The 26,734-nt window shown below is 41.4% G+C and overlaps 2 protein-coding genes across 4 annotated transcripts in view; one reads left to right on the top strand and one right to left on the bottom strand.

Annotated features, from left to right (window-relative positions):
* Nucleotides 1-2,285, top strand: part of LOC104919730 (glutamate receptor 3) — a 77,460-nt gene extending 75,175 nt beyond the window's left edge. For both annotated transcript variants that reach the window (XM_027273465.1, XM_027273464.1), the window contains exon 16: nt 808-2,285. The gene's annotated coding sequence lies outside the window, so the exon portion shown is untranslated. The remainder of the gene's footprint in view (nt 1-807) is intronic.
* A 1,083-nt stretch (nt 2,286-3,368) lies between these two features.
* Nucleotides 3,369-25,703, bottom strand: thoc2 (THO complex 2). 2 transcript variants are annotated; one of them, XM_019276471.2, is made up of 39 exons: nt 25,501-25,703; nt 22,776-22,831; nt 21,359-21,450; nt 21,145-21,196; nt 20,963-21,033; nt 20,552-20,673; nt 20,330-20,463; nt 19,136-19,296; nt 18,819-18,911; nt 18,478-18,633; nt 17,387-17,559; nt 17,028-17,223; nt 16,899-16,937; nt 16,676-16,806; nt 16,075-16,176; nt 15,410-15,494; nt 14,752-14,845; nt 14,512-14,592; nt 14,287-14,383; nt 14,027-14,144; nt 13,762-13,941; nt 13,485-13,649; nt 13,083-13,358; nt 12,835-12,976; nt 12,415-12,572; nt 11,962-12,090; nt 11,721-11,852; nt 11,446-11,630; nt 10,802-10,977; nt 10,368-10,470; nt 9,812-10,197; nt 9,264-9,322; nt 7,598-7,633; nt 6,115-6,246; nt 5,856-5,922; nt 5,640-5,773; nt 5,008-5,084; nt 4,373-4,419; nt 3,369-4,281 (listed from the first exon to the last, which is right to left on the bottom strand). In XM_019276471.2, exons 1-38 carry the CDS (start codon nt 25,563-25,565, stop codon nt 4,392-4,394), a joined length of 4,683 nt encoding a protein of 1,560 aa, XP_019132016.1. In that variant the 5' UTR covers nt 25,566-25,703; the 3' UTR covers nt 3,369-4,281; nt 4,373-4,391. The 2 variants fall into 2 exon arrangements, with proteins under 2 accessions (XP_019132016.1, XP_010730102.2); XM_010731800.3 differs by having other exon boundaries at nt 3,369-5,084.
* Between the last annotated feature and the right edge of the window lie 1,031 nt (nt 25,704-26,734).

The raw sequence follows: 26,734 nt of genomic DNA, 5'->3' as shown, positions 1-26,734 counted from the left end.
TTATTGATTTCAAGTTCATTTAACATAAAATGTTGAGTTGTTCTGATTTAAAATGAGTTGAACGAACTCTTACTTACATTTTTAAGACTCATGAAATTCAACTTTATATTATAATATTATGTAGAGATGCAATGTAGCGGCCCCAGTTTCCTAGTTCCAGAGTGTAATACCACTGTGGTATACCACTGTATATGGACAGTGCACTTGTTATGATTATATTACTAATGATCAAAAAGTAGCTAGTCGACAACTTTGCAAACCGCCAAACGTCAAGCAAGCCAGCAAGATCTTTCAGCCTTTTAAAAGATTTGCTCTTGTCTGCCGGCTTCTAGCTCAGTCTGGCTGACAAACTCATCTAACATGAGCTAACAGCAACTACAGTTGGATGCAGTTTACTTTACTGCCCATCAATAAACTCTGTAAATCACAGAGAGTTGAGGCGGAGCAGCCAGAGGACATCAGAGGGAAAACCAGAAAACATTTTCTCCATAAAATATGATCCAGTTTTACCAAAATCAGTGAAATATTTGGTGGTGTGTGACTTAGTTATGTACTTTTCATGGATGATCATACCAAGAACACACATATGAATGAAAGAGACACCATTCACCTGATTATAGATCACATCAACGTGATTTAAATGTTTTATTTTATGGTAGAAAAGTACCACAATGTTGCTTTGAGTTAATTTCATTTGCCTTGCTTTTCTTTTTTGAGTTGAACTAACTTAAAAGAGTTCCTACAGTGCAGCAGCAGCAGCAGCTGAATCTGATCCTTATTCTTTGCACGTCTCTCATCGCTCTGCAGAGGTGAAATGTGTCGATTCCCACTGGAGCGTCTGGATGGAAACAGCCACTCTGTGTGACCCCCGACACCCCGAGGCTGGCATCCTGGAGACAACAGCCTTTTTTGTCATCAGCTTGGACACAAGCCTACCAGTCAACAAGTGCTCATTCTGGGTTGTGAGGCCCGTCACACTAACAGAGGGCAATGACGCAACAGGACTTTTGCTTCGGGAAACATGAGATTTTGCCTCTCGTAGTGCCTTATGGAGCATTTGGGCGTCATGGCAATGCAATTTAAATTTAATTCAAATCTGTGGAACTTAGGGCAAAACATTGACAATTAGATGAACTGTTGTGATTTCAGTTGTTTTCTATTTTGACGTCGAAGAAGAAGAAAAAAAAAAAAGCCATGATTTGCAATCAAAATGTCCTAGAGTACTTATTAAGTCATTTGAATCCTTTACAGACATATTTTTGTGGTGAAAATCTTAAGTTGGATAAATGTTATATTTAGTGAAGTAAAGTCATTTTCTTGTTTTACTATAAGACTATTTTCAATTTCATAATATTTAGGACAAGCAATCGAATCGATAGGGTTAAGCATCAATTAAAGTGACAACACTGTACCCCAGTTTTTACTCGGAAAATATCAATAATATGAAATTAGTGGTCATCTGAAACTGCTTAGATGGTGGACATCATCGTATACGACCGACTCTGTATTCACTTAGATGCTTCTTTTAAATCAAACATGAGATTTGTTTCAACTGCCACTATTTTGAAACAAAACCTTTTTTCTTTTTTCTAAATTGAAATGAGGTCCGCTTTTAATCACTTAGTGCCATATTGATGAAATCATTATAAATCCTTAGGGACTAGAGGAGCGACCCCCCTTCTTATGTAACAGCATATTCAAAATGGTTTAACTGAGCTTATGGTTTACACTTTGTACACACGTAGAAGCTGTTCTCATGTAAATGCAGTATCTGCAGCTGTGAATCTTTAACATTTTTGGTAACTGATAACACACCATGGCTTCTTTGGTTGTGATAAGCTTTCTGTGTCTATGCATTATGCAGAAGGTGAGCTGGTGGACTGTACATTGAGGAAAAAGAGCTACAAATGAAACATTTGTCTGTTTGTATAAGTGAACTTTTTATAAACTGAAGGGGAAAAAAAAGAAAAAACTACAAATGCTACAAATCATCGTGCGCCTACATTTGTTTAGTATATCAGACTTTCTCATCCTTTCTCTCCCCAGATAAAGTGCATGTGAATTTGGTGATAGTTTTTACCAAACTGCAACTCCAAAATGGACCCTGGTTTAGTTGAAGTGTCCGATGACGACGTTTGATCCAGTTTGGGTTTTAGTTTTTCCAGTTCATTTGTAAAAGTACCTCAACCCTGAGAGTTGCATGTATGGACACAATGAACCTCTGTGGAGAGGTCATGTACAAAGGATTTTATTACATTTCCTTAATAAAAGCAGGTTTATATTCATCTTTTGGACTTTCAGTCTGTCACTTTACCTGTGAAAACATAAATCTCATTTCTCTGGCTTTGTTCTGCAGATTGACTTCACATCATATTTACTTAGCTTTGACATTAAATCATCTCGAGTCGTCTAAGTACTGAAGTCCATTTGTAGCAAAAATAGGTGAAACGATTAAACATGACAAAAATAAAAATGACTGATGATAGATCAGATTTATCCCTGTCATGACACACTGACAGTTTGGGAGTTCTCTAAAGGGAAATCTTTTTAAAAATATAAATACAGCATCCATAGCCATCCGCATCTGTTCATTCTAATATTTTTATGGGTCCTGAACATGAAGAAGACCTCCATGACTGTGAAGTGAAGCTAATGTGGAAGTACCATGTTAAAATGTCCAACTTCACAGCAGAAATAAACATGTTTACAGCCTGGTACAAAGAACTGTTTTGGTCTCTTTAGCTAAAGATAACGCTTCTGACTGTACTGAGGGTGAATTTTTATAGAACTCACCTGTTCAAATTATATTAAGGCTTAAATTATGCATAATTAAGATGGGAGACGCTTCGATTGACAGGTGGGTGCTGTTACAGGTGGCTTGTTGAAGATCTGAGGGTCACTATGTACGACGTGCATCATCACAAAGATCCGTACAATAACTATCTGCACTTCTACACCACAACTGGGCCAAACTTAACAAAATGAAAGAAGAATTTAAAGTGTGATCTTGTGCCACAAGTTGCGCATTCTTTTATTATTTCTAAAGTTATTTAAAAGGTTACATTCAACTGTTTCACATGAAAACTGCAGACAATCTAGGAACTGGACAATTAATCAAATAAATGTGATTCTGGTGATGAAGGCAGGACTCTTAAGGAAACACTGCTATCTGGATCTGAACAATCACACCATGTTTCAGTCAAGTGTCTTAGCCTTAAATGTATTTCAGAGTGTTCTGGGTCAACAGGCTACACAAGGAAGACTTTAAACTGTTCGGACATTCAAACTGGATCTGAGGTACAAACAGTAAAAAGCCACAGAGGTCAAAGAAGGACGGAAAGAAAGAAAGGTAACAGACAACATCAAAGTGACACACTAGGAAAACTATTATTTATTGGTTTTTGTTTTTTTTTTTAAAAAGGCTTACACTCATTGAGTACAGCAGATAAAATCTCCAAAAGTCATTTTTGAAACAGTTGCATTTTGGAGTACAGAGCTTTTTTTTTTTTTTTTTTTTTTCAGGTTTTTCTTTACAATTCTACATTTTAATCAAGATCGAACTGGCATTTTTATAAATTATGTAAAAACCTGATAAACACAAAATCACAAAAAGGACTGTAAGGGACATCAAAAAAGAAAAGGAAAAAAAAAGAGAAAAAGAAATAACATGATGTGAATTCCATGTTACTCTTTATTATTGTACACAATATACAAACTGGTCCTTTGTATCTTTTCCCTCACTTATGCCTACGGCCTTACTCAGATTAAAAGTTGGAGATAAATAAATAAAAAGTATCTAAGTATCTCAAAAAGGATATGAGGTAAGTGAGTATGGAAAGCTGTTAACTCCAATAAAACGTGTGAAAAGCAAAGCCTGTGACAAAATACAAAAAAAAAAAAAGGAAAATACAAATTCTCAAGCTTAAGAATAAATCCATGACCAGGTGTTACCAAGAAGAGACCAATTCATACAGTAACAGCTTTTCTAATTAGACCAACGATAATGTAATTAGAGCAGCACATTGTGCCTGTATTGAAGAATAAAAAAAGAAACAAACATATTGCAGCTTGCGTGCTGTATACTGACATGGAAACTAAATAATGAGGTGATCTGTAAGTTGACAGAACTACAGCTAACAACACTTTGGAGGGGAGTTTACAGCAAAACAACACAGGCAGAAATAAGAGTACAAGTTAGCAACATAGTACAGGAGAAGGAGGAGGAGGTGCAGATGCCTTGTCGATAAAAGACAAAAAAACAACAACACAGCGTCTCCAGTTCTGCAGCAGATCAGAGAGAAAAACACATGAAACACTCGTCACATACAAGTTGTACTGAGAGCTGTTTATGAAGAAGCTGAATGCGTCTTACCTTCACTGATTAGTGCACATTATCTGTGCTTGTCAGAAGATTTATGAGTATCATCGTTAAGGGAAATGGTAAATTAATCAGACTGACGAGTACTGAATAACTATCTGTCGACAGACACGGAGCGTCCGGGGTGTGATCCAACATGGTGTGACACGATGTAGATCAGGGACCCCAAAATAATCTTGTGAAGAGTGCTGGTGTGTAAAATCATCGGTTTAGCTCGGTGCGTTGGATCAGCGGGCTGCAGCCACTGAAGACAAATGAGTTCACAGCTAACCGCTCAAATTAGAAGAGTCGGATGGTTATAGGCCGACGATTAGTGTGCTAATTATGTTTACAAGCAGGTCGCGTTGGCTGGCGTCTCTGTGCAACATGACATCTACTGCAATTTTGAACAGTTATTGCCTCTGAGTGTTTAATGACACACAACAGATAAAAATGGAGGTAATTATAACGCTTAGACTGAATCACAACGCAAGTGTTCAGTTTTAAAACGACTCGTCTGCAAGCAGCTGAAGTGGTGACGTTAAAAAATGAACTAAAAATCACAGACTCCACACCTTTAAATATCAAAACATTCACATCAAACAGCACAAAAAACACCCAGATGACTTCGGCGTCACGTTTAAGGATATTGCTTTTTCTCTTCCTTTCCTCCGCTGCTGTCCCGCTTCTCTTTCTTTTCAGATTTCTCTTTATCGTGTCTGGACTCCTGCAGCACAAGAACACAAAGACAGAGACGCACGAGTTAAAGCAGATCAGCAGTAACAGAAATAAAACACACATTTTAACTCTAATCTAACTTATGGTGTGTTCATACTGAATGCAAGCGAGCTGATTGCTTATTCGCGGTCAATCACACCGGGCGATGCGACTGGTGTGAGTACGCAAATTTCACGTTCGCTTGAGTTGAAAATATTTAACTTTGAGGGCAAAAAAAATGCACGCATCGCCTTGTTTTGTGGGGAAGACTGAGTGGAGTGGAGTGACAGATGAGGGAAAGCTTTTGGAGAAGAGACCTGGTGAGTCGTGAGAGGAGAGCTCAGACTTCATCAGAGGTGACAACTTACACTTGTAGTAGCGTGTTAACACTCAGAGCTCTATGATACTACTTTACTCCGCGAGTAAGGCAAGGTAAAAATTTGCTTTGCGTTTGATGTGAACACATCATCAGATGAGGTAGGATGAGACTTAAAGTTCCTGAATTATTAGTCAGGTGCTCTACAGACAGATGAGGAGAGAGGGCGATGCTGGAAGTTGACTCGACCTTTTTGCCTCCGGAGGACGTTCGCTCAGGTTTCACAGACTCTGCCTTCTCTTTGCTGGAAGATTTGGATCTTTTGCTCTTCTCTTTTTCAGCTGAAAGCGGGGAGTCACTGGAAGGACTGTTTTTAGAGGAATCTGGGAAGACAAGATTTAGTTAAGCTCTCTTATTCCGTTGTACTCGCTGGGCGAACTTCACATTTATCAAGACGACACGTACTGGTTCCGTTCTCATCCTTTTTACGTTTGGACTCTTGGCTCGCCTCGCGGTCGTTGACAGCGTGGTCCTGAAAGAGAAACAACACCACATACAGCACGTTAATCAGACGTCAGTCAAGTATTTAGCAACAATAACTTACATGTATGAAAATATTAAACGCATCCCTTATTGCTACTCTGACAAGATGAATATAAAAGGAGTTTCAAATGGCTGAGGATGACCTGTCTCACAAAGTGCAGCAGTCTGATTAAATACTAACTCTTTTCCTGTCTTTCCGTTCCTTCTCTTCCTTCTTCTCTTTGGATCGGCCTTGTGTGTTGTCTGAATCTTTCTTCTCCATCTCCCTCTCTCTGCTCTTGGATCTGGCTACTGAATTGTAGTTGAGGTGGTGCTGCGAAGACAATTATATATGAACAGAACAAGACAAACAAGAATATGTTTATTTTGTCAGGAGAGCGTTCATACTGAGTCTATCACTACAAATGTATGTTATGTTACAAATAAACTCCAGTAACAAAACAAAAACTAATTACTGAAATATTCTGTTAGCCCACAGCGATCCAAACAATTATAAATATTGACTAATAAATATATTTCTAGTCGCACATATTTATCTAAATGATTCCTTGGAATAACACCAAGAAAAGTTGGGAAACGTCTTTGGTGCATCGCTAATGATGCTCAGTATTAGTCAATCATCGCAGAGATGATGCAGTTCATCAAAAATCTGGATTTAATCAAATGAAGCTGTCTCCAATTACAAAGAAAGCTAATTAATTTAAGACAACACTCAGTGCTGATGATGATTTTAACACGTCGACATGCTTTGACTAAAGTTTTTCAGTCCTGCTGGTGCTGAGTGTTCAACAGTGAAATGAAACAAAAACTCTAATAACTGGAAATATTCTTATTCTGTACGTCAGTACGAAGACAAAGAGGACAGTGACAAAAAGTAAAGTAGTAAAGTAAAACAAAGCTGTAATAACACTGAATTAACTTTCATACCTAAGTTATCAGGGGCCGGTCATACACAGAATACATGATGATGATGTGAAATAAGTGATGCCTAACTATAAGCAGTCAAGTCAAACTTTAGTTTTTACTCTGACGGTTTTCTGTCGAGGTAAAAACACTAAGTGTTTAACTTGCTGCGAGAATCTGAGACAGAAACTTTGACTCTGAACAGAAAGATGATCCAAACAGGCACGAGGCTCGAGATTTATTTCACTTTCTGCTAATCTGTGTCAAAAATCCTAATTTAATCTCGTATGACTCAATGCTGTTGTCACCTACAAAGAATTTATCATGGAGTGACGTCAGAGGACAGGGCTGACAGGCTGCTACTGTCTCACAAAAGTAAGGGACGTCTTAGAGCTGATGAGACATTTTGTCTCCAATATTTGGTGGAAAGCTGAACAGACAGTAAAAATTGGTCTTATATTTGCCTTTCTGTCTGCTGGACGTTTAAAAAGTGACTGTTCGCTATAATAACTTATAAAAGATGAAGTGTCAGACGTGTTTTTAGCTTGTTCTGTGGGCAAAAAAATATAAACAAATAAATAAGATGTTGTTTTACAGATTACCATCCATCAACTTTGGTGATGGTGACACATGAATCAATCCAAACTAGTACGACGATGGAGGAATGGAGAAAATCACAGACAGCTAAGATGAGCAGTCCTGTCAGGACACAGACAGAGTGAGAAGAAGAAGAAGCTACGAGTATCAGAGTCAGTTCAAACCTTGGATGTAGACTCCTTGGGTTCGTTGCTATTGTCCTGTAGGGATGAATGGAGATGACAGATGAGCTGGGAGGGGGTGGGGAGTTGGGAGGAGGTTGTCAGACAGCAGTAGAGAGTTGGAAGAAGGGGTTGGGGGGGAGGGAGGGTTGGGGGAGTCGGGACTGGCCGGACCAACAGCATACTTCTCCCTTCACCTCTGACCTTCAAAGACTAAGGCTTTGACAAGGTTATTACATAGAGGAGAGTTAAGAGGCTCAACATCTGGAATGTCAATACTTAAAAATAGAAAAACCCTGAGCATGTATGAAATAACTGCTAGTCATAGAACTACAGACATGTCTGCAATTTCAGGCAGCATAATATAAAAGTCCTACAGCGCAGCTGGTATTCAATACATCTAAAGTGCAAGTGCTGTAAATAATGTGTGTGTGTGTGTGTGTGTGTGTGTGTGTGTGTGTGTGTGTGTGCCTGTGTGTATAAGACAAATCACTCGATTCTTATGTGCTTGACTGCAGCCCTACATTAGGTAACTGTTGCTGTCACTTACAGTTCAGGAATGGATAAGACACAGGGAGCCTATTTCTCTGGTGGACGGGTAAAATAAAGACCTATCACAAGCTTCCAGTGGTTTGGGAAACGCTCCAGACGATTCAGGCTTCGCCCACTCTTTCCCTCCCTCTCTCTTTCTCTCTCTCTCTTTGTAGGGGGCAGGCTCATTATCCTCGGCATTTTTGGCTGATTCAAAACTGCGACATTCATTTTTCTCCGTTGATCTCAGCTGCTGGTGGCTCGGATTCCCCATTGAATGCTCGCCAGGAGGTAGTACGACTGTCGATGCTGATGGCTGGTAGTCGTAGAGGGGAGGGGGGGGTAGCGTTGTAGTGGTGGTGGTGGGGGGGGCCGGCAGGACTGACCAGACACGTGGTCATTGCGACGTGAAGGCTGCATGCAGGCCGTTTTAACAAACGGTAGATAGAAGAAGAAGTGGGGACCGATGAATCAGGCCGCAGCAGAGAGGTGATCGACTGCAGAGGGTTTTTTTTGCTGGACGCCATCCGACTGGACTGCACTGGATCCAGGCACGTTGAGGGAAAAAGTAAAATACTTTACATCGCTTTAACCAGGGAATCTTCTCAGCTCGCAGGAAACGGGGAAAATGATCTTGGGCACCATTTCAAAGTAGTGAAACACTGCTCTCGGTGTTTAAAAAAAAAAAAAAAAAAAAAAAATCTTTGCCAGCTCTTGATTTACTTCAGGTGGATATTATTCTCAAAAAGCAAAAAAAAAAAAAAAAAAAAAAAAAAAAAAAAATCCACACGGTATATAGAAATGCTTAAAAAACTTCTTTCTTCCCAAGGCACACTGACTGCTTTCATTAATATGAAAATAGATAAATATTTCAATAAGAAAATACTCAATATACACAATATTCTCTTGGCTAAGTCCTTGAGGGGTTTTCTCCCAATTCTGCAGAATATTATGCTGATGTCCATGGAATGATTTCCAACTCCCATGGATTTGGTTGGGATTTCCAGGTGCCATGCACGACTGTGCATGTACGACAACTCTCCGTGGTGATCTTCAGGGCTGCTGGAATGTGCAACGGCAGGGAACGGTCCGGCAGATAGAGAAGAAACGGGCACAGCCTTCCTCAAGCCATACTAACCTTAACAGACGAGGAGTGGGACGGAGAAGAGTGACTGTCGAGCTTTCGTCTTTTGTGATCTGTGAAGACAAGAGGAGGGAAATGTGCGTTTGATTGAGCTGCAACATTAATCCAGTCGCAATTGACAGATGCTGGAAAATCTAAATGTCATTTGATTTTATGTGTTGAAATAACAGTTAACGCCCCATAAAATAACGACTTCGTACATCTGTCCTCACACTGTCATTTTGTGCTTTATGAGTCCTTTATGAGGAGTATGTTACACTTTACGGCACTAAGTCACACACCACCAGCTATTTGAAACTGGATAATTTTTTAATGGAGAAAATGTTTTCACTTGTTGACTTGCTATATGCACAATTACTTTTGAATTGAAGGTGCTAAAACTTAATTTTTCTCAATTTCTACATAATGTTGCTTTAGAAATTTAACTGACGTCCATATTGTAATATTGTAAAACAGAAAAACATGGTGAATACATTCATAGACAGTGTGTGTGGTCTGAGCTTTGTGGAGAACACAGCAAACACCCAGAAAAGGCTCCTTACCCCTCTCAGATTCGGCTGACTCCGATCTGGGAACTGGTGACTTGAGGGATCCGGCCACAACGCTCCTGTCTCCTTTCTCCTTGCTCTTGGGCTCCTTGATGGCATCGCGCTCCCTGGACGGCTCTACGGGCTCCCCGTTGCCGGCTTTGGCCTTGTCGTCTTTGCTGCTCTTCTCCTCGGCCTTCACTTTCTCCCTGTCTGCCTTGGGGGTCTTCTCCTTACCCTCACGTGCCGCCCGCTCCTCCTTCCCTGCTCTCTCGTCTCTCTGCTTCTCCCGACGGTTCTCCGCCTTTGTCTCAGGAGTGCTGCCCGGTGTCTTTTCCTTCTTCTCTTTTTTCTCCTTCCCGCTCTTCTCTTTGTCATCCCGTTCTTTAGCGGCTTTGGTGCTGAAAAGGAATTAATTTTTTATTTTCTGCTCATCATAAAACAGCATTACACTCATTCTGAGCTGTTGTATCACTAAAGGTGAAGCTGGACACAATATGAGCACTCACTGTGAGTTCTTTATGCTTTGTTTGAGATAACTTTGTGTCATAGCAGCACTCCAGATGTTTACCTGTTGAGAGCACCGTTCCCGTTGCTGGTGGTCACTTTGGCTGCTGCACTGTTGGCTTTGTTCACTGGCTTTGTGGTCCCCTGAGATTTATCTTTGCCCCGATCTGCAGAAAAATAAACCAATAACTGTATGAGCACGGGATTTATTACTATAACACGCATGTATATTAGGCTCTGTAGCACCTGTTTAGTGTAAAACAAGTACCAACATATACATGCGGTTGTGAATTTTATGGCAATCAGCCTATCATTTATATTCTTGTGCTGATTCTCTGAAGCCAAACAGCTCTCGGCGCTTCACATAAAAACAAAATCCAGGCTATACCATAACGCACCTGGCTCTTTATTTATGATCTAATAAAACTGTCAAGCAGCACATTACCAAAAAAAACAACAACAACAAAAAACTGCCTCGCCTTGTTTCTAATCACTCACCACCATCCTCTGACGTCCCCTCGTCTGTCTTGTTCGTGCTGGTGGCGGGCTTGCCTGTGCTGCCGGGGCCGTTCTGTTGACTGGCAGGGGTGGCACTGCGCGCTGGCTGCTCCTTGTGGTGAAACTCATTCTCAGGGACCATGTGCACCTTCTGGCTTTTCAAGCGACCTGAATAACTGCGAGACGCATAAAGGGTTTGCACAGGGCAGAGACAAAAAACTCACAAGAACTTCTGAGTGTCACACGGTGCAAAAAACCACAAAACAAAAACGGGAACAGAAACTTTGGTAATTTAGCTCAGCACAGCAATTCCCTGCAAACCATCTGCATGTTTGTATAATAAATGCAAGCACGGACACTTGTGAGGCGTGATCAACGGAGACTTGAAGAACGTCGACTCTAGAGCTAAAAATATGACGCACTGACCATTAAACTGCTAAAATCCTCAAAAGCCGATCTAAGCCCTCATAAAACCACTCTGAGGTTTCTGAACAGATATTCATGTAAAAGATCAATAAATTCAACTAAGACTTGCACTTCTCTACTCTTTTTTCGGGAACCCTTCTTCCCATCACCACACTTGACATAATATATGATAACTGTATGCTCCACAGAGAGCGGAACAGCACACAATGCTGTGTTACCCCATTGCTAAGGCATAGAGGTCTGGCCTCTTGTCCTTTTCCTCGAGGCAGATCTTGTGGACGCGGCACTCCAGCGCTTGGCCCAGGTTCAGGACCTTGGGGTAGCAGGGCAGGATCTTGGTGAGCACGATGAGAATATTCCGGATGTGGGTGTAATCTCCGGTTTCCAGACAGTGAACCGAAGCCTGGGTGGAGCACAGATGGAAGACGCGATTGTAAATATATGCACACATTGCAGATTTTTCAAGAAGACAAAATAAAGAAGGGCAGCTCACTTTAGTCAGCATGTAGTGCCACTTGTGCACCACATGCCTGAAGTTTTCATAATCCAGCTGGTCCGCTTTGTTGCCTCCGTCGAAGCCTGTGGCTCTGAAGATGGTCAGGAAGCCGGGATAATTGACGCACTCCTATGACCACACAATGAGGGAAGAGAGTTACTGCCAGCTCATCTTACATCAGAAAATAGGACAAATACATCAACGTGACAGGAGTACAGTGACGGGAAGAACCAGACACCTTCTCATAGATTGCACGGTCGCTGTGCCAACGGGTCACCGTCTCCAGCATGCAGCAGAGGAAGCGCCCGTAGCGGTGAGACTCGTTTTCCGTGCAGCTGGCCACAGTGTAGATGATAGCGGAGAACACCTGCAGAGTGACACAAAGTTTAAATAAAGGATCATGTTTAAAACGTTTCATGTGGGAAAGTCTAAAAATTTTGCCAGATGGTACATTGCCGTTAAATATCTCAAAGCTGCACCTAAGCAGTGTCTGAATTTGACAAAATGTGTCTTGATTGGCTCTTTCAAGCTGTAATTTGAGTGGTAGTTTAACCACTCAGTGAATTTTTGTCTTCATTATTCTTTAATAATCACATTATTAATGTTTATTCTTGTTCTGCTGCAGAAAATTGTTTCATTAATTAATAATCATCATCTTTAACGTATAAGAGTCTGAACACAAGTGTCTTACCCTGTCGTAGCACAGGAGGGTGCAGAAGTTGGGTGTCTTCTGCTGGTGGACAAGCTCGACAAAGCGGGCGCAGTACACGGCATCGATGGAAGAGAAGATGCAGCGAGGGAACAGACAGAGCTGCAGGAACTTCGTTATGGTCTCATTCTTTGTGGATTCTGTCGGGAAGAATTTAATTTGTATCGGTAACAGAAGCACTCACAGTTGTATTGTGTTTAAATATTTCTCTTGTCTGTATCTGTTCTATACTTCTATGTTTATTTGGGAGAAGCTGAACTTAAATATATGTTTTGATCTATAAGATTTAAAGTTTTGAAGATCAAGTCATTCAAATGGACGCACTGTTTGTTTTCACAGCACCGTAAATATGCAGATAAGAAGCATCAACAGTGTCACTGGCAGGAGCACTAGGATACTTACTGGCCAACAACCAGTTGTCTTTCTCCAGTTTGAGGCGGTGGAGAACCCTCTGGACGTGCTCCAGCTGCTTCTTTTCCTCCTCCTGCAGTTTTTCCTGCAGGGCAGTGCAGCGTTCCTTCTCCTTCTTTTTCTTATTCAAAGGCTATATTGGAAGGAAAACCACAAGAATATTCACTCTACACAATCTGCAACAAGTCTTGCCCTGCTTTGCATTCCTCCTATCCACTGTGTGTGGACCGACTACTCACTATCTCCGGGTTCTCCTCGATGGCCTTGATCTGTGCCTTGAGCTTGTTGACCTCGCGCTCGTATGCGGCATGTGGAACGGCGAGATCATACATGGTGAGGGACCAGAAGGTGGCATAGAACTGAGGGCGAAGGTCATCCCAGACTCTGGCCGGATGGAGGGACACCACGGCCTCGTGCACCGGTGTCATCACCTGCTCACAGGCAGCCACATACTTGTGTACCTTCTGCTGCTGTCGGTTGCCTTTCTCCGCTTTCTTCAGTTCATCGTACTTAGACTGCGAGTACAGAGCGTTTTTTTTTTTCGTGGCTTGATTTGAAATGATTTCTTTATAATAAAATACATTTTGTTATAAAAAGTGCTGCACGACGCATGGCGAAGCCCTGACGGAGCCTCCACTCACCAGAATCTGATGGGCGTACATTGGCCGAGAGAGGAAGAAGGCGGCATCATGTGGAGTGTGGAACTGGTTGCAAAGGATGTCGATGGAGGGAACGCGCTTGATGTAATCCTCTGTGCTGAGGTTGGAGGCAAGAAAACCACCAAACTGCACCAACGTGTCATGACACTGCAGCAACACAAATAATTAGCAAAGAAAGACAACAGGACAAATAAATATATTTATATCACTGCTAAAAAAAAGGAGAAAGATGAGATTAAGATACTGAGAGGGTGCATACCTGGTCATAGAGGTGGCCAACAAGTTTAAGGTGTTTCTCTCCACCCTCTAAGAAAACCACGCCATTTCGTTGCTGGGCCATGAGCAGACACAGTGGCAAAGCCAATTCGTGATCCAGCAGCACATCCTTCAGACGCTGTGATGACTTCTTAGTGTTCCTGATCTGGCCGAAGTATCCACCCTGTTGATAGAGTCACATCCATGACGATGATGACCTGAGCTCAGCTGCAGCGCTGGTCGAGATAACTGGATTTCAGTGTACGTACCTCAGCTTTGAGCTGCTCTCCTCCGGTCATGGCCTCTAACTGCTCTGATGTCATCTCGTCTGTGATCTCGATGCCGGCCATTTTCTGCACCACCTCTTTCAGGATCAACAGGTCAAAACTGCACGGAGAGGAGGGGTGTTTAAAGTAAAGCACATTTCCTGACGCATTAAAGGTGCAGAGGCTAACCCAGTGATAAGAAGGAATGAATCCCCACTGATGCCTGGACTCAGGATATCCTGCAAACCAGTGATCCAACTTACCTCTTTCCTGCTTTTAGCTGATTGGTGACATACTGGAGAAGGCCAGCCAGCTCAATCGGGTATTTTCTGAAAACGGCTCCGCACAGACTTGCCAGACCTTGTTTGACAAGCGGAACAGGTATGTGTTAGACACTCATTAAAACATCAAGCACCCTCCTTTATGCATGCAAATGAACGATGTGACTGCTGTACGGTGACGAGCCGGTTAACCGTGGAGCCACTTACTCTGAAGCCACGAGGAAATGGTGGTGTCGTCATGCTTCATCTTCTCCTTTTCGGGGTTGGCCAGAGCCTCGATGATGCAATCTGAAGACAGAGTTAAGAGGAACAGCAGAGACAAAGAGAAAGAAGCCTTCTTTACGCTTACACCTCACTGCCTCTGACAACACACACACACACACACACACACACACACACACACACACACACACCTGCTGTTAGCTGGCTGAATAACAGTAAGGATACAGGCCAAGACATCATAGTTGAGGGATGTGAGGTATTTCAAGGAGTCCACCACTGGAACGATGAGGTTGTCGTACCATTGGATCTGAGACAGCATCTGATATAAAACAGGACAGAGGAGGAGATAAATCACCAGATATTATACCTCATAGCAACTCTTTACTTCACAAATGTAGCTGTAGTATGACTATCCACACATCAATACCCACAGAACAACAACTTTTTATCTCTAAACTCTAAAATATCAGGAAGAAAAATACTTGTAATGTTCATATTTGGACCAGATAATGGAGTATAGGTGACAGATATTTGTGATAAAAGCATTAAAACATCAATTTTCACATCATGGGGCCTTTAAAATGATGAATGAATTCTGGATTGTGTATCACACTATTTTTGTCAGAGCAGCAGGATCGCAGTCCCAGTTGTGAGTTTTTTTTAACCACGTGACTTTTATTTTGATTCACGAGTGCATGATTTGTAAGCAGAACCTGAGGTGTAAGCAATCCCCTGAGCAAACGATATCGCGAGGCCCAGAAAAATATAATTGGTATACGAAGGGACCGAGGTGCTACTAGCTGTTTGTGTTCTCCTGGAATTTAATTCTTTGAAGTCTGCTGACATCATTAAACATGAGACTCGAGTAAAATTAAATACTTACATAATCAAAGAGGATGGTCGGATTGCTATGGCTCAGTTTGCCAATCTGCCTTCCAGATTGTTTCACATTCTCTTTGGTCAACCGCCTGGGGAAGAGGAAAAAAGAAAAAGAAAAAAAAAAGCACAAGACAGGAAGCAGCGGATTTAAAAAAAGAAAAAAGAAACACAAGATGACGCAAAGAGTGCTGTCGGCAAACACAGTCACATCCGAGAGTTTCACAGCAACTGGAACTTATCTCTTATGGTCGGAAGCTTAAGACAAAAGTTGCGTCATGGATTTCTTCAATAGCAGAACTGTATTAGAATAATTACTAGCACAAACACACAAGACATATCTTTAACTCTTAGGCTGACAATGTTTAACTCTTCCTTCAGTAACTGGAGTACTGGTGACAACAGAAAACGTCAACACTGTGATGGAATTATCCTTCTTTAGGGGTAATGTCACAGAGTTTCTCTGGGTCAAATCAAAGGTCACAGCCTGTGAATCGGTTGAGCTGCAGAGCAGAAGAGGACTGCTAGGGAAATTAATACATTGGTACACACTTTAATTAACCGCATGCACAATGCAGTCTACAAAGACACGCGTACTGACCCAGTGTTTGGATTGGAGACGCAAACACAGTTAACTAAAAAAGGTACAGAAAGAGAGAGAGAGTGCCTTACTTCATAATGTATTTGGCTCTTTCCACAGTTTGAGCTTTGACTTTAACCAGCAGCGGATGGCTGGAATAGGTCTCATTCTTCCACTGTCCATATAACCGGTACCTGAGGGAGCATTGAAGAGAGGAGGCACAATTAAACCGTAGTTTTAGCTACGCAGCACAAAGACTCCAATCCACTGACACAGCAGAGTGTGAATGAACTGAGGTACCTGTCCATTTTCAATTTGACAGTGTCGACACAGTGAAACACTTCATAAAAGTGCTTCTGTGTTCAGTAACTGAGGACGCTGCATTATTAGCTGCGACAAACTGACACAGACATCTAAAGAAAAAGCTTTGCGAGTGTATAAGTGTTACTGCTCATCAGCGGTTTGCCAAAATATTCTAACAAAGGACTCCAAATAAAAAAACTGTGGCATTATTCTGGTGCAGAACAGATGATTTGCTAAACAGAAAAATGCATTTTCACCAATTAAACATGATTTGTTGCTCATATGTGCTACTGTTTCCTTTGCCAGATCCTGGAGCACTGTCTGAGGGTGTGTGTGTGTGTGTGTGTATGTATGTGTATGTGTGTGTGTGTGTGTGTGTGTCTGTCTCACCTGTGCTGGTAGGGAAAGAGCTTGAAGAGGCCCCACACTTCCTCAGACATGCAAGCGTTACACTCCATCAGAGAGAGAGAAGGGAGAAGCACCTGGTCCGCAACGCTCAGGAAACAACTCAATAGTGTATCCTGCAGTGAATACATAGTCAACATGACTAAGATCTTCACATTAACACTAAATAGTGTTCTAAATATGAGAGTACAGAGGTGTTTTTACTTACCATCTTGTCTTTGACATCCGCTCTGCCGTCACTTTGGTGCTGAGAGGCAAATGACACAGAATATGAGTCAACGTGAGATTCATAAGGCCGTGGTGCAGATGTAGTCATGTAGTGGTGAGAGTTTTCTACCTCTTTCATGAAGGCCTTCCCCAGGCGCACAACCTTGGCGAAGAGGATCGGGTCATGGGAGAGGTGAGGTCCCAGGTAGCCGAGCATGCTGAATGTGTCCCTGCGTAGGTCCTCGAAGCTCTCTGTGGGCCGAGGGGCTCGCTTGTTCCTTAGTGGATGCATCACACATCCCCTTGCTCCTTTCGGGAGGCCAGCCCTGTGAAGAACAGACCAGTGCGTCAGAGCCTGCGCTTTCTTGGCTTTTATTTTTGACTGAACGTGTATGCCGTTAAAGAGGCCAGTTCAAACTGTGAAATTAAGAGGACCTTGTGCTAGTCTGACTAAACATAGTGGGCAGTGAAACATGGAAACATCAGCACCTTCTGTAAAGCGGCTCCACAGTCAGGTGCACAAGCTGGCAGAGTGCCAGCGCGATGGCCTTGTGAGAAGTAGCATAGAAGGAAGGCATCTGGTCCATAATACTCTGGGCGTGGTGCCAGTCTCCGATTCTGAGTAGCGCTTCCAACAGACCAAGCTTCTGGTTATCAGGTGGCTGTGGGACCAGAAAAGAGCAGCAACTGAGTGTTTGTGTATTATTAAACATGCCAAAGTTCAACAACACTCAATCAGCTAGTTAGAGAAGAGCAGTGGTAAACACTGGCCACACTCCAAAGTGATGGATTTTAAATCACTCCTCTCCATAACTATCACCTGTCTGTCTGTGACCACACAGGTGGTCATTTTAGTCGATTGGCAACAAAATGTGTGCTATTCTCACAGCTGTTAAACTCATGTTTGGTGTTATAGGGATATAATCATGGTTATATTTGGACCTGAACAAACAAGCGTTAAATAAAATGTCATGTTTTGACAGTCTTCCCAGATTTTATCAGCTTAAAACAATAATATGTCCAAGTTTATTTGCTTACATGTGAATGTAGACTCGCTGCGCACATTTTTAAAGAACGTGTCACTTTTAGAGCTGCTTCTTCTGTTATTTCCTTTTTCTAAAACAGTGATGAACACTAGGAGCAGATATCAGGAGCTGAGTTTTCATTAAAACTAAATTATGACTCGTGCTTGCCAAATTAATTTGAGCACACGAGCCCAAACTGCCTCCTAAGTTACCATACGACTAGCTACTGACAACCACCGTAGTATTTAAAAGGCTAATTTTTTATTTTTTTTTTTAAACACACCCCAGGGTTTTACACGAGGAAACAACAGCATCAGCAGCATATTTTAACTGAATATGTTCTGGTCTAGCTCAGCTAAAAACATAAGAATACAGAATCTGTCAGCATGTAAGCGTTTAATGCATCCTTTAAAGATGCTGGAAGCGTAACAGCAACATCGCCGATCCTCATTTCAATGCAGTTTTCTTCCTGTACGTCTAAAATGCCTTTTCTTTATCCATCACTCTCAACATCCATCCAGACTGACAACATTTACCCCGAACAGGCTTCGATACCTTTTCATTCTTCTCCTCCTCCTTTTCTTTGTCCTTCTCCTTGTCTTCACTTTTCTCTGAGGGCAACACAACCATGACCAGCTTGCGAGCGATCTGCTTGGCCTCTGAGATGTCTCGTTTGTGTTCCTCTACGATGGCGGCATCTAGTGGCATAAGCTGGGATGACAGGGAGGTGACAAAAGAGCTCAGTTTTCAGTCTTGGGGACAGATTATCCTACAGAGAATTCACATTTGACGCAGGTGAAATGAATCACAAAAGGTGTGATATTATAATGAGGTGAATGAAGTCATCACAGGACCACAGCTTCTAGCTTCACTGGTGAGTCGAGCTGTTTCCTTACATGTACGTAGAGATCTTCCAGCTCTATCAGGTTATGGTGAAGCAGAGCAGCAGCAATGTGGTAAAGTGACTTGGGGGTTTCCTCATTGGGCTCCTGAAGAAAAAAACAAGAGAATAAATCAAATATAAATAGCAAATAATATGCGATTCATCTTGGGGTTTCATTTCTTACAATAACAAACACGATAAAATTACTGGGAAGCATTAAAACATGCACAAGCTACGACATGCACACATTCAGCTCTGGATGTCAGTTTAAACCGCTGGACACATTCCAGCTTTCATTACCTTTGATCACTTATTCCTTGATATTCTCACCTGGTAGAATTTGAACTTAAAGCCAAGGATGTGACAAAGGGTGAGTGGTTCACACATGTAGGACTTGATGAGAGACAGGAAGAATTCATCTTGGTCAGATCGACTCTCATACACTTCCAGGATTATGTCCAAAACACGATTTGGGTCCAAGTTGAAACATCCTGCAGACATTTGGAGAGAGCAGTCAGTCAGTACACAGAATTTCTATCACACATGGGTAAAATATTTTATGAAGGAGTCACAGAGGGTTTCAAGAACAAACGTAATAGTTAACCTCTTCTACTCCAACACTCTTTATAATAAACACGTGTCTTTTTATAGGAGGGTCAGGGGATCGTCAGGGGGAAACAGCAGGTCAACAGTATAAATCACACAGATCATCTGAAAGCTGGAACCTGAAGATTGATGTAAGATGCAGCTCAGCACTGTGTCTAGTGTTTTCTATTCATAAATCTCAAGTCATAAAACAAGTTTTATTTAGGTGTTGAATTCACACAAGTCTCAGCTTTCACTTTTGGTAGGGACCCCAGTATGCAGAAATATTCATGTAGATTAGGCCGAAATAACACATTTATACTGCATTATTTTGCCCAAAGCTGCATGGCATTAGCATAAAGTAGGTATGTCTGTAAAGAGGTCACCCCATAGAACTCATTTTCATCCAGATATCTCGAAGTCAGAGGTCGAGGGACTGAAAAAAGCCATGTCGGTATCTAGCCCAACTTTGGAGTGTCATTTTGCCCCCTTCCAGACAAACTAGTATGACAAGTGTTATGTCTTCTCGTCTGGTATGATCCCAGTATTACTGTAGCTTCAATTAGCCCGCTGCAGCCTCCAAAAGGCAGTAATGTTGGCCGTAGACATAGAGTGGAAGAGGTTACATTGAGACCAAAATAAACACAAATATTCATTTCACAATTCAGTGTGCAGGTTGTTCCAAAGCCTCGGTGCTACTGATCCACAGTCGTGACAACTAAATCTAAGAGACTGTCAGAAGGCATATGGAGACAGACCTTCTGTGACACATGGGTATCCCTAACAACTGATATAACAACAACAACAACAACAACAACAACAACAATAATAATAATAATAAGGGATGTCACATTAGGCGTTTATCTCATCTGATCCACACATTTAACAGGACTGCAGCTAAAGACATGATCAGCACCCTGAATGAGATTTGTTTGGTACCTATGAGGGACTTGATGCTCTCCAGTACAAGATGGCTGGTGATGTTGCCCGAGAGGTCCTGGCCAAGCTCGGTGATGAGTTTGGCGTAGCCCTCGTTCTCCTCCCTTAGCAAGTTAAACTTCTGTTGCTTGTAACTGTGAAGAAATAAAGATGACACAAACACTGGGAACATTTTCTATCAGTGTATGTCTACATGTCAACTAAAGTGTGAATTCTACTTACAATAGCTTTGTCTTGATTTTTACAATCTTCTGGTTGAACTGATGGGCTTGTTTTATAAGTCCAAGAGATTCAAGAGTTTCTGGGTCCAGCCGCTCTTTCAGGATGGCCTCTGGAACAAAAAACTGAAATAAAAAAAGGTTTTTAATTAATATTTTTGAGTTTTCTTTCAGTTTATCACCGACCAAGATATGAAAATCAGTACAGACACCAACAGACCCTGGTATAAACGTCAACCTAAGTTGCTAAATTCTTATATACGGGTATATAACTGTGCTGCAATAAAGTGGAATGCCAAGTCACACAAGTTTTTGTATTTTGACGTACAAAAGCAGCTTTTGTGTTTACAAGAACTGTTTTTGTCTCTCAGTTACATAAAATAATTTGATGTTAATTCAGAAATATTATTCCTACCAAACATGCTCCAACCAGTTGTGTGTAATGGTCTCGTTTGTTTTTTTCTTCCAGCGCACCGGTCTCTAAATCTGTGAAAGAAACATTTAAAAACATCATGAATAACGTCTGCTAAGAGCAGTTATAATATGACACACTTCTGATACAATAACTGGATATTTAAAATAAAACCTCAGATTTACCTAGTATACTGAACACATCTGCTAAAATCGATGGCATGTCATCTCGGAGTTCCTGAAAGAAAAACAGATAACGATATTTAGGCTGAAAATCGTCTATCAGGTGCATGATGGTAATAAGTAATAAACAAGCAATAAAAGGTTTGTCTCTTTGTAGATACACAGCACAGACATTATGTGTGCTGTGTGGTTCAAAACATTTAAAAATCTTACGTACCATCATGTCCCCAAGGACGCTGGCGACGAGATCCAACTTGAGGCTCCCCAGTACAACTTGCCAGCAGAGCTCGTATAAGGCGGCCTGTATATCTGGAGGGGTAGACAAACAAAGACATTGTAAACTGAACTGACAGGAAGAGACTTTAAAATGTGAAAACAAATATCTAAAGATCGAGTTTTAATATAAAACACAAGAAACTGACTGCATTAGGAGTTCCCTCACCCTGTGACAGTAATCAGCAGCGGCAACATTAGCTACAATTAAAGCTCTGAATGTACGTGGAAAGGTCTGTGTCAGCTTTGCAGGACTAGACGCTGAAATTTTTCTTCGTCTCTCTTTGCAAATCGAGCCACTAGTCCTGATTTGCACTGAGGCTTCATCAGACATGCAGTAGAGATCAGATGATGACTGGATAATTACAACTAATGTTATGTAAAACAACTTCTAATGTCTGTGATTTGATTCAACTTCATTCACTCGGTCACAGTGACATTCATCTCTGTCACATCGTGGCTGCAATGCTGTTTGGTCCGTTCTTCAAGCGACTTCAGACCCCACCAGGTGCGTTTCTGGAGTGTTTCACCCGCCACACTTTGTTAACTTGCTCACATTTAGTAATTTTTCTGGTTTATGTGCTTCTAAATATTCAAATATGCTATGTAGTTAATTTGTTTCTCTTTTTGGCTGTTCGCCAAGCTCGAGCTGCTCTGTGCTGATTGATGCGGGCTGCTCGCGGCGTCCGTCAGAAATAGAACAGACGCGTATTCTCCGGAGAGCCGCTTCTGACTCTTCCAGCGGGAATCGAAACATCGACTGGAACGGCGGCGATCCATCCGTGTAGGGCTGCAGCTATCAAATATTTTGGTGATCGAGTATTCTGTCGAATATTCTATCGATTAATCGTATTAAATTATTATTATGCAGAGGAAATTCCTCGATCATTTTTGGTAATCGAGTTACTTGAGGTACTCAAGGAATCGTTGCAGCCCTACATCCGTGCCCGGTGGAATTCAGCCTTTACTATCCACGAGCCACAGCTTCACTGAAAGCGGTCATGTTCAGCTTTCAAGAAGCTGGAGGATGTATGTGAACAATGTCAAAAGAAACTCTCCAGGAAATACAACCAAGTTGCCAGATCTTTTGGTCTAACTTTGGTTCATAATTTAAAAGCATTTCCTTTTCTTGCAAAGCTGATTGTTTCAAACTATCGCTACGCCCATGATGGATGTCTGTGTGTACAACAGGGGAGTTTACAAGTGTGGTGTTTTGCGTGACGCATATGGACTTTTGAATAGAACATGATAAAGGCACACACATACACACATATTATGCACAAACACATAGACACATATAGGCACACACATAGACACACAAAAGATGAAGGCATAACAGAGCTGACGTCATTCTCACTTACCTCTAAGCTCATTTCCATGATCTGTTTTCTCTGTAAGGTTTTTGCAGAGTTGTACACTGTGAAAAAAAGAGACATTCGTGGTCAGGTCGGCCACCTCAAACATGAAAGGTCACGTAAAATGAACTACATCTACAGTCAGTCTGACATCACTTTATACGGCATGTTAAATGAATTCCCATCTATAAAAAACAACTCAGACACGCGGCTTTATTGGTTACAACTACTTACACACCGAGCCAACACTACAATATCCCACATCTTCTGTCAGGACAGAAGATCTCAGTCTGGCAGCTCTATCAGCCTCAGTGTCTTCCTTTAAATCTCACATATGAACATACCAACGATACACGAGCTGACTATCTCTGTCACCAATTCAAAATGCACGTTCTCGTCAACACTCTGCAGAGATGCTCAAAGGTGGTGAACGGACAGTGGTGTGTCAGGGTCAAACACAGCAGGGCTGAAATTCACATGAGGCAGACAGGTCGTTTTCACAACTCCAAGCACAAAAAGTAAAGCAGTAAAATCAACTTTACACAATGATATCTCAAACTCCAATTAATGCCACTGTTTCATACAAATCCAAATATCCTTCTCAAAAAATAAGCCAATATTTGTGGTTACGAAATAGTGGTTACGTAATAACAATGTGACACTTCATCAGCACGTGGTAACGCCCTTTCACTTTGCCACAGAGATGTCACAGCACAGGACGTCATCGCCGGAGTCTGTAGGGCTGAAGGTACATTCAGACGGGATCAGGTGCTGCGGTGAACCGTTGCAGGGTTTTCTGGCGGTGTGTCTATTTGCGCTAAACGTAACCACTGTGAAACAATCAGGAAATAACTTTTTACATCACTGATTAACCGACTTTAATGATGCCGGTACTCCCTCGCTTTTATTCACTGTCTATACCTCTCGACTAATGCCCTCTCTCTCAAACCATCAGACACAAACCAAGGGAAAGAACTGTGTCTGACTCTATCACAGTTTAGTCCATGAATCCACCTGGATGGTCTCAGGCAGACTGTGTAGAAGTTTGCCCGATGTGATCGTCTAATTGGCGGCTGCATTGTGACATCGGGCTGCGTTTTTCCATAAGTTGGATCCAGCTCAACTTCTCAGTGTTTTTTTTTTTGGTGGACAGCCCTGCAAACTGAACCGCTGAAATGAATGGAAAACCTGGCGTTTTCGCCACAGCGCCGGATCCCGTCTGAATGTACCCTCTTACTGATATCGGGCGTTAAACCTAGACCTTCACGCCTGGCAGATTTATCACAGATTTCCTCCAAAATAACACGCACCACAATCATGTGCAGAAAAGAGAAATAAGAACAACATTTATTAAAGTGTTATATATGTGGCTACTGGATGGACTGAAGCTCTACAGAGCTGAGATCGCATTAAATATGAAATATTTTACAGTCAGCGCACAGTGAGAGATCTGAACCAGAGGCACAGCGGGAAAGGAAGATCATACATTATTTAAAACGCATGAAGTTTTCACAAGTTTGTTGCAACATCTGAACCAAATTTCTGTCCAAGGTTCATGCACATGAGTGCACGAACACTTGGAAGTGGTGCATCTCACTGCAGGCCTTACTTAAATATGCAAGGCCTACAACCACTAATAGTAGCTAGCACTGTGTGTGGATGAGCCTATTGTTTTCCCCGCCTGTGCGTGATGTGATGGCTGCACTCATGTAAACTAATGCACCTCTTATTCACGCCACCCTATTAAGAGTTAATCAATGCAGCAGCCCCCCTTTGTATTGATCTCCACACATCGTTAGGGCGAGCTTCCGTTGCGCTTGCCCCTGACCAGAGGGGTTTGACGCCGGGCTGATAAAAGTTGATGCCCGCCTTGTCTGGATTTAATCATCCGGCACTGAATACACACGTTAGTGTCGAAGTTAAGCCACAACCGCTGTTAACGTCACCGGTAAATAAGTGATATAGTGCTTATTCAAATGTCTACATTAACATTAGCATGGAGCTTGTAACGTTTACGACTAACCTCCTTTGCCCCGAGAGGTTTTATCCGTTAAAGCAGAGGGCGTTTATCGAGCAAAATAAATAAAATGAGTTGCTATTTACCCCCCATAGGCTGCCAGTTTACATAATATAGCGTTTAATAAGGCAGCGGACATCACATTTGTCGTGGCTAACCTCACAGCTAACTCGCTTATGTCAAGCTCCGCCGTTTCCCTCCACTTGTCTACTATGACTGTTAACGCAGCGCACCGCGGGCTACCGAGTGTCTTCTCCCCCGACTGTTTACCGAGCACACGTCGGTAGATAACGTTAGATAATTAACTGAACTTTTAAGCACCGAATTTAAAAGTTTGAATTTAGGAGCTATATCGCCGGAGAATGGATGCTAACTAGCTTAGCTTCATAAAGCCTCCCCCCGTGTTTACAAGCCGGATTGTTAGCACCGTTGGGCTAGTTAGCTAACTAAAGCGGAGTAAATCTACCACAGTCACAAATACTAACTACATTATTTGCCCTTTCACCTTTCAAACAGAGGCGTTATTTAACATTATCGAGCCACTTCAAGTGTTTTAAAGCACGCTAACGTCGTGTTAGCCCCCGAGCACACACACACATGAAAAGACTGGCCTCAATGCTAGCTACGTATTTTCTTATTAGTTAGTTTTAATCAGCCAACTGCCGTTTAACCGTTATAACCGGCGACACGGCGTCGACGCTCAGATTTACTCACAATTCGTGTTTTCCTGATTTTTCCCAGTTTTTGATCCATTCACCAGGGAGGATAAGTTTCGCCATCTTCCATACACACACACACACACACAGCCCGGATGTCTAATTCATCACGGCACACACAGGGTCAAATGTGGTGGTGGTGGTTTGGTTAGCTTAGCGAGCTAGCTGCTGCTGCTTGCATGGTGGATCACGGAGTGTTCCTGTGTTCCCAAATATCTGCGTCCAGTTTAATCATTTTAAATGACAATAAAGCAAGCTAGTAAAAACAAATGCACTTTTTTTATGCTTCAGATATTCACCTGAATTTAACAAATACCAGTACAGCCACTTGTGTTTTATCCGCACACTGTTTTTGTTGTGATATATTAATATTATTATTTGTTAAATGTTCTTAAAATCATCACGTCACAGTTTGTTACAGGGAACAGCCTAATTTTTACATATTTATATATATACACACATAAACATACACACACACACACACATACATATATATATATATATATATATATATATGTATATGTGTGTGTGTGTGTGTATATACACATATACATGTGTGTGTGTTATATGTGTATATATATATGTGTATATATATATATAATATATATATATATATATATATAATATATATATACATAATAACATACAGTATATATATATACATATATATATACCACACACACACACACACACAAATATTAGAATATATTTCTTATTTCCATAAAACAAATAATGTCAATTTTTACTTTATGTATAGTTTTCTATATGTAAAAATATAACATTCAAAATAGATGCAGACATACATTGAACATACATTAAAATTAACCTATAACACAGTAACAGGTTTGATTTAAATCAAAGTACTTAAAGTACTCTCCCACGCCTCACCTTCTATTTCAAAGCATGTAGTAAGAACTCATCTCATATCTGGATCAGTGTTTGGTTTGTCTGTTTAGGCTACTGTAGAAAAATGGCGGTTCAATATGGCAGACACCGTGGAAGAGGACCCGCTCTCACTGTAGATATAGAGGGCTCATTTTAAGACAACCTAAACACAATTATTATTTTTACAGGTTATTATACACTAATGAATATTGTAAATACTCCTAAATCTTAAACTCTGGACCTTTAATGTATGTTTACTGTGTTGGTGCTGCTACTGGATGCCTGAATTTCCCTTGGAATCAATAAAGTATCTATCTATCTATCTATCTATCTATCTATCTATCTAT

The sequence above is a fragment of the Larimichthys crocea genome, chromosome XXII (assembly GCF_000972845.2).
Source record: "Larimichthys crocea isolate SSNF chromosome XXII, L_crocea_2.0, whole genome shotgun sequence".
NCBI lineage: Eukaryota > Metazoa > Chordata > Actinopteri > Sciaenidae > Larimichthys > Larimichthys crocea.
This window is presented reverse-complemented; position numbering and strand designations above follow the sequence as displayed.